This window comes from Myotis nattereri, assembly GCF_964212035.1.
Source record: "Myotis nattereri genome assembly, chromosome: 8".
NCBI classification, from domain to species: Eukaryota; Metazoa; Chordata; class Mammalia; order Chiroptera; family Vespertilionidae; genus Myotis; species Myotis nattereri.
This window is the reverse complement of record NC_138083.1, coordinates 85,126,813-85,135,093: the sequence shown is the minus strand read 5'-3', so window position 1 is coordinate 85,135,093 and position 8,281 is coordinate 85,126,813. Positions and strand designations below refer to the sequence as shown.

General features: G+C 55.7%; 1 protein-coding gene across 1 annotated transcript in view; it reads right to left on the bottom strand.

Annotated features, from left to right (window-relative positions):
• Positions 1-1,312: 1,312 nt before the first annotated feature.
• MAPK4 (mitogen-activated protein kinase 4) overlaps positions 1,313-8,281 on the bottom strand; it is a 122,271-nt gene continuing 115,302 nt past the window's right edge. Inside the window, exons 5-6 of the mRNA XM_081096957.1 lie at positions 5,273-5,474; positions 1,313-3,803 (exon numbers count right to left, since the gene is read on the bottom strand). Coding sequence (XP_080953083.1) covers positions 3,101-3,803; positions 5,273-5,474 — 905 coding nt within the window. The 3' untranslated portion in view covers positions 1,313-3,100. The remainder of the gene's footprint in view (positions 3,804-5,272; positions 5,475-8,281) is intronic.

Genomic DNA, 8,281 nt, shown 5'->3' with positions numbered 1-8,281 from the left:
GACTGGCCCTTCACTAGCTCCCAGGCCATAACCTCTGAGCCCCTGAGATATCCTGCCTGTAAGAGTGTTTTTGCAAGTTGGAGGTCCTGGGCCGTCCTGCATCAGTTTGATCTCTGGGGGACTGAAGACTGAGCAACTCAGATCAGTCACAGAGTCCTACACGAATGATCTCCAATAAAAACTCTGGACACCTGGGCCTTAGCACTCAGGTGAGGTTCCGCGGTTGATAGTACGTAACACGTGTTGTCACATATTGCTGTTGGGAGAATTAAGTATGTCCCCATGCAATTCCTGTGGGAGGGGACACATTAAAAAAATTTTTTAAATTGATTTCAGAGATGAAGGGAGAAAAAGAGAGAAATAGAAACATCAATGATGAGAGAGAATCATTGATCGGCTGCTTCCTACACACCCCACACTGGGGATGGAGCCTGCAAACTGGGCATGTACCCTGACCAGGAATTGAACCGTGACCTCCTGGTTCATAGGTTGACGCTCAACCACTGAGCCATGCTGGCCGGGCAGGAGGGGACACTTTTTAGTGCTGTTTGCTATTAGGGATTCTCAAGTCCTTCTGCCTCAAACCCCATTTTCTACATTCTAGCAGCCCCAGGCCTCAAGGCTTCTCAAATACAAAATTTCAATCAGGACTCTGCCCTGGCTCTGGGCCACTCTCTTCATTTGCATCTGCCCAGCTGGGAGATAGTTACTCTCCACTGACACTTTGGAGAGAATCCCAGTTGGCTTAACAGGATGCTCCTCTTGGCTCAGATGCATTTCAACAGTAGAAAGTTCCTTTAATCAAAAGGTCTTTCAGGGAAATCAAAATAAACAGAAACCAATTATTAAAACCCTCTCTACTGTCTACTTGTGGAGTAAGGAATGAAGTTTGGGCTAATGCTTTGACACAGGTATTACAAAAGGGTGAACTTCAGATGGGTGGGTTCTCGGGCCTCTGTAAGGTGTGGCTCCGGCTGGTATTTCTGGGTGGTTGGCTCCCCCAGATCCCATGATGTTGGCACCTTTTGTCCCTGGAGGAAAGGATGAGTCTTGGTCTGAAGGTTTGGAATTGGTTCCTAGATTTGGTTGGAAATCTACAATATAAACACCAGGCCAGACCCAGATGATTCTGGAATCACTTTCCTGACTACCAATCTGTGTAGGTTCTCATCTCTCCTCCAACTGCAATCCCTCCAAACACCAGCCTTCACGGGTGCAGGGAGAAGCCAGCCAGGCCCGATGGATCACCCACAGCTAAAGACAAGATCAGATAACATACATGAGTGAGATAATATGCAAATGAACAAATGAATCCATGTTCCAATATAACTTTATTTGGCCCATCCTGATCAAGTTTAATAATGCTTAATAGATTTTTTTAAAAAAACTTGAGTAGTAATAACAATTCCTCTGTAATAACAATTATATATGAACTTCTGGCCAAGGTCAGCAGCTTGTTCCTTTACCAAAAATGTAAAGCCGCCCTCTGGGGACAAATGGCACATGAGGAGCAGTGTACATTTCCTTATCTTTAAAATAAAACAAACACAAAACCAAATACTTCATATTTACATATTTTCCATTTAAAAATCAGTGTGATTAATTCTGTTTTTAAATATAAGTTGCTAGTATGTTGCAGGTTTCAATGTACAAATCCTAGTTAGCAGATTAAAGGTGCTGTTAAGGTGAGGGTGAACACAGCCAAGACCAAGATGAGGGGACCTTCCGCTTGTCCAGACTTCCTGTGGGTATCTTTGGGCATGTTGGGGGTGGGGGAGGGGTGGAGCTGGACACCAGTGATGGAAATGCTTCTGCAGAGGGTCTGCTGTGCCCACACACCATCATCCCAGGCTCCGTGTGCGAGGGCACCTCTGGGTTTGCTAGTTCCAAACTCATCTTGACCTGAACTAGGAGGTGGCTTGAAATCCCTTCCTTTGGGGTCTCCATGCCTCTGCCTGACCCCTGAGTGTCCTCACGGTTGGCATCCCCCCTTTCACACATTGCTACCTCCCTGGATTCCTTGTCCCCAGGCCACTTGCTCTCCAATGCACTTCTTCAGGGCCTGCTCTTTGCTGGGGCTAATGGATGATCAGACCAAGGGCAGAATGAGTGAAGCCTGATAAGGATGCATTAATCTGAAATCTCACCTAACATTTGCTCTATGGTGAGCCCCTCAATGGGTGTGGGGGTGGGGGGCCTTGGGGGGATTCATGGACTTGCTATCTTCACACTCACCCATGTGACAGCCCTTGGGAACGAGGGCTGTGTCTGTGTCTGTGTGTGTGTCAGGAAAGCGCATGAGGAGTTCTGGAAGAGGTGCGAGCCCAGGCCTGGGAGGGTGAATTCTGTTACCCACAGCCCCCAACCCGATCTGATCTAAACAAGGATTTCAGATCATTCCGGAGCCAGGCAAAGCCAGGGGCCTGGCAAAGGAGAAGTGATGCATTTGAGGCACCAGAATCATATGCTTGATTAGGGAAAAGAAACTGGCTCAGTTTCCCATTCCGGAACACGAGACACATAGCCCGGAAGAAAAGAACATGGTGATGGACAGGGAAGGTGCATCTCGGACTAACTTTTCTGACTGAAAAGCCAGCGGGACCCCAGCCGAGGAAGACATTGTGTAGTGGACGGACACTGGCCTGGGGCCGGGAGGCGGGGACTCGGGGCTTGCCGGACCCTGGCTGGACGCTGCTTCTCTGGTTCTCACTGTCTTTCCGTGTCTGTCCGTTGAGGCTCTCTGGGCCAGTGGGTGTCTACACCAGCCTGCAAGATTCCGCGGCCTCTCCCCACCCGCGGGGCCTGCGGGCTGCTTCCTAAGACTCGCTTCTTCCACTTACAAGACGCAAGGGCCTCCTCTTCTCTGGGAAGGTGATCAACCCCCAAACTAGGCTCCTGTTGAAACCCGCTCCCAGAGGTTAAAGGCTAGTTATTAAGGCAGTTTAAGAAATGGACATTCCTCTCGCTCCTCGGATCCTTCCTGTGTCCTGCTAACCCCCAGGTGGCAGAGGGGCCAGGAGGTCGCCGCCTCCCGCCACGCCCGCCTTTCCCGGGTGGCCTCCCGCGGGGGTGCAGGGGCCGGCAGCGCCCCCCTCCGGCCTCACCAGCGTTCTTTGGAGAAGGTGTCTGTCTGCACGAGATCGGCGGGGCACTCGGGGATGCGCGTGCCGTTGAGGTCGCCCAGCGTGTTGTCCGGCAGGTCCTCGGGCTTGGTGCAGAGTCTCAGGGCGCGCGAGATGAACACGTCCAGGTCGAACTGGGGGCTGGCGCCGCCGTCCACGGGGGCAGGGCGGCTGGGCGGGGAGGCGGACAGGCGGCGCTCGGGCCCCTGGCGGGGCGGGCTGGCGGGCTCCTGGCCGCCCTGGGTGCTCTGGACCCACTGCGCGATCTCCAGGAAGAGGCTGGCCGGCTCGTCCTCGCGGCGCGCCCCGGCGTCCAGGGCCCCGGCGTCCGCGGCCCCGGCGGTGGAGGCGGTGGAGGCGGCGGGGGGCGCGCCGGCCGCCTGCTTCCAGTGCGACAGGTCCAGGATGAGCTTGGGCTCGGAGTAGTGGTGCGGCTTGTTGTCGCGCCACAGCAGCTTGTCCAGGTAGGACGGCGACCCCACCTTGTAGTCGCAGGAGCGCTCCATGGACGAGTGCGACTGCTCCAGGAAGCGCTCGGAGCTGCTCTGCGAGTCCTTGCGCGGGTCCACCTGCACGTCCTCCGCAGGCGCCGAGCCCGCGCGCGGGTCCCGCTGCACCTCGCTGGCGTCCGGGCACCGGTCGGGCCGCCACTCCAGGTCGGATGACAGGCTCACGGGGTACCTGCAAGGGTGCAGACGGACCGGGGATTTGGGTCCCCGGCCCAGCCCTCCGGCTCCGGTCCCCACCGCGCCGCAAGCGGGGAGGGTGATGGGACAAGGCAATGGCGAGGCTTCGGGGTGAGGGGCTGTTCTCTTACCCCTGGTATTCTTGGTATCCATTCACTACCCTGCACGTATTTGCTGAGCACCGACTCTGTACCGGGCCCTGCTCTAGGCGTTACCAGACACAGCCGCGAACAAAACAACACAATCCCTGTCCTCACGAACTAACTTTCCAGTAAGTTCCTAAATACTGGGGGGTGGGGGCTGGGGAGGTTGGGTGGGGGAGGGGCTGCAGGGACCACAGTCAAGGGCTGGCCACGCACAGGGGGGCAACAGAGGAGAGTCTGCCTTAATCTCCACTTGCTGGCAACGCTTGATACCAACCATCTACGTGGACAACCCAATAACCTGTCCAACTAGCCATAGGGCATGGCCTTCCCTTGCTGCCTCCCTCATCTGAAACCCATCCACTGTCACATGACTGAAAAGGAGGAATCGCTCCTCTGTCACTTATGTAGCTGCTGTCACCGCCCTCCCCCCCCCCCCCCCCACTCCCCCACTCGCTGCCAAGCCCTGGACTTTGTTACTAGATTGAGCAGCCATCCGCTGTCGCTCCCAGGAATGCAGACGGTGATGCCCGCACCACCAGACCAGGAAGGGACCTAGGAGGTCATAGATGCCTTACCGACATGGAGATTGCTTAAAGTACCTGTTTTTAAAAGCGTCTTCCTTAAAAAAGAACTTCCATCCAACTCTGATTCGTTGGTAGTGACGCCAGGGCCCACTGCTGAGAAGGACTCAGATCCCCGGCCCAGTTTAGCAGGAGAGAGTCCTGTGATGCTTAGCAGTGTGTGACAGGGATGCAGATTGGGGAGAACCCCAGGTGGGCCAAATACCAGCTGTGTGACATGATGCCATCTCTACCCTCTCTGTGCTGTAGCTTCCTCACTTGCCAACAGGCAATGCCAATAACGGTGCCTGCCTCATGGCACTCTGCAGAGGTGCAAAGGAGGTGGACACGGGGCCATGCTGTGTGGCGGTAAATTCCACACTGTTCTCTGGCCTTGCGTGGCTGCAGTTTGCTTTTCCAGGGCAAATTCCCAGCCCGCCGGAAGGCAGCTCCTGCAGGGACCTCATTCAATGCTAACGGAACCCTGCACTGAGCCTGGTACATGGGGTGGGGTGGGGTGGGGGGAAGCTGGTGGTGCCAAAGGAAGGGCCCTGGCCCACATGTAAGACAGGCTGCTCCTATACTGAGTGCCAGGGGATGGGAGAGGGAAAGGCCGGCAGGTAAGTTGGGGAAGGCGCCCCAGGGCTATACAGCGTGGGAGACAGAGGGAAAGGTCACACAGACTCAGAGGCAAATAGCAATGGGAGGACTGGAAGGTGGGCTCTGGACTCCAGGGCTGGACACGTCTGGAACCACACCTGTCCCAGGTGGAGAGCTGGCTCTGGCTGGCGGCCATCAGCAGGATGTCGTCAATCTCATCCTCAATGCGGAAGGGGTGCTGGGAGGTGGGCTCGTCCTCGGGGCATGAGTACGGGCTCATGTAGGGGTGCTGCAGCCCCATCTCGGCTGTGAGGCGATCCATGGGGTTAAAGGTCAGGATCTTCTCCAGAAAGTCGATGGCTGTGGAGCAGAGCCGGACAGGAAGGTCATTGGTTGCCGCTGCCACCGTGAGAAGGAGGCCCCGCAGCGTGGCGACGATCCTGTGTACTTTTCCGTTTGTAAAAAGGTGTTTAGTCATTTTCTTTCTCATGATCCTCACCACAATCCAGTGACAAATTTGGGGCTGATGCTGCTTTTTGACCCACAAATCTAAGTAAGAGAGGCCCCGAGGGGGAAAGGGACATACTCAAGGTCATGGCTGGTGACAGGAGATCCAGGGCTAGAACTCTGCCTCTGGCTGATTTCTCCAGAGACAAGGATTGAGGGGTAAGTTGTGACCTGGCGGTGATCCCCAAAGTGCACTGGGAGGGGCGGGGGGAAGAAGCCAGTAGAGGATGTATCTATGAGCAAGTTCCCCTGTGGGCACCTGGGGCTCATGTCCACTGGGGGGAGTCCCCTAGGAGACAGCGTGGGGCCTGCAAGGGGCTTCACTTAGTGGCGCTGCGGTCTCTCTACACCTGCTCCCCGTGTTGGGTTGAGTGCTGCTGGGGCGGCTGGGGAGCCCCTGAGAGGAAGGTCGCGGAGGTGAGGCGGGTGGGACAGGGCCTGACGGGCCAGAGCTGCTAGTTTACATCCAGAGCGCCTCCCACCAGATGTGCCCGGGGAAGTCTAACACATAAAGGTAGGCTGGATCGTCCTCTCTGAAATCAATAAAAATATGCATTTTCAGAAGTCCTAACATGCACACAGGTGGCATGGCATAGGCCCCAGAAAGGATGCCTGTTTGTAGAGTGAGGGCTGCACCAGACCCAGGCGTGGCCTCCGTGGACCTCCGCTGGGCACGTGCATGTGGGGCTACTCAGGTTTTTGGCTGTTCTGCTCTGCACGTGTCAGCAAATAGCAGTGGAAGCGCGATGGGAATTGATTTGGGGGATTGAAAATAAATATCAGCCGGCAGGCACATCGGCAAATACAGACGGAACCCGTGAACCATGAGGATTGCCTGTGCTCTGCTCCAGAAGGGCTGTGAGGAGGCACTCGGTCCCTGTCTGTGGAATTGAATTGAAACTCAAAGACGGGGGAGAAAATGAATGTGGGGCTGATGAGGCGAGGGTGAGAAGCTGGCTCTGTGTAAGAGGAATGGGAGGGAGATGGACAGCGAGGAAGGTGTGGTCGGATGGGGGAGGGCTGTGAACATTAGGATATTTCACCACCAGGCTGAAGACCCCGCCGTGCCAGGCAGAAACCGTTTAGTGGCTGGACCAAGGGGAGGTCCTGGCATCTGGAACCTGGGATGGGGAGGGACACGCGGAAGCCTTGAGCAGTCAGTAGTCATTTGCCAACTGGCAGGACAGTATGTTAGGGTCTCGGCGTTCTGGGTGCGCACTGCTGGACATCAGCTCCGAGTACAGGCACTGATGCTGTTTCCTAAGTAGGTAGGGGTCCCTACTGCTCCGTGAGCTCGGTGCTGCATTATCTGGGCAAGGTCAAGCTTGGGGGGGGTGGGCATTACTTCTCCGGGCTGGAGGCCTCGCTGGAATCCTGACCTGGCTAGTGATGGGACAGCCCAGGTGCAGAGGGAGGAGGCAGCTGAGCTCAAGGCCCAGGCCGCTGTCCCCTTGGAGGGGCTCCCGTGTGGCCTCAGCCGCACCGCTACCCTGCCCCTCCCACAGCCCTGGAGCTCCTTGCAGGGAGATTCATCAATGATTCAGGAAATGGAGGGTCACTGGCCTCCCAGGGGAGCTCAGTGCTGCTCTGTTACCTTAGACACAGACCAGTGAAGCAGCAGCCACTCTGATCACCCCCAAATGCTCTGGGGCCCAGGGGCTGCTTCTGGGCCAGGGCTGCAGACCTGAAAGAAGATTGACCTTCCAGGTGCCCAGGACTGGGAAGGGTCGGGCAGTGCCACTGGGCTCCAGGCTGGGCAAGCCTTCCCCTCTTTGGGCCTCTGACCCTCCCTCAGCCCCACCCTATGACACTGGACCTTTTGACACGGAAATGCAGAGTTAAAGCTTTAAGGCATCATCACCATTGTCATCGTTACTAAGAAAGACCCAGTGAACCCTGAAGTCGGACAGTGCCTACCTGAAGGCCACTCCACCCACTAGTAAGCGTCTCCTCTTTCCTCTCCATGTCCTCTAACAGGTGCCCAGACACTCCTGGGAAGCCCTAATATTAAAAAACCCTTTCTCTGTCCAACCTACATCTGTCCCTTTACCCTCCACCCCTGAGCATAGCTCCGCCCTCTGTGGTCCCCCCACCTCAGCTGTTCTCTCTTCTCCACACCTGCCCCTCTCAGGCTTCAAGGTGGCAGTCATGCCCCTGTAAGCCCCTCTCCACCTGCCTCACACTGGCCCGTCTCCCAGTTGTCCCTGTGGTTAGATGTGGCTGTGACGGAGGCCGTGGAATGGGGGTCGAAGTGATGTGTGTACCCCATTTCCAGGTCTGAGCCATGAACACCTCTTGCAAACGTCTCTGAAGAACAAGACAGAAGGACCTTGGGCCCCTGGACAGCTGTAGAGCAGGTCCACCATGTTGGCCTTGGATTGCCTGGTTTTGGATTATTATATAAGAGAGAAATAAACTTTTTTTGTGTTACTCCACCCGTGGATATTTTTTCTATTGATTTTTTAGAGAGAGAGTGGAAGAGAGAGAGAGTGAGAAACATCAACTTGAGAGAGACACATTGATTGGTTGCCTCCTACACATGCCCTGACCAGGGCTGAGGGATGAACCTGCAACACAGATACCTGCCCTTGACTGGGAATCAATCCCACGACCCTTCAGTCCATGGACGGATGCTCTGACCACTTAGCAACACTGACCAG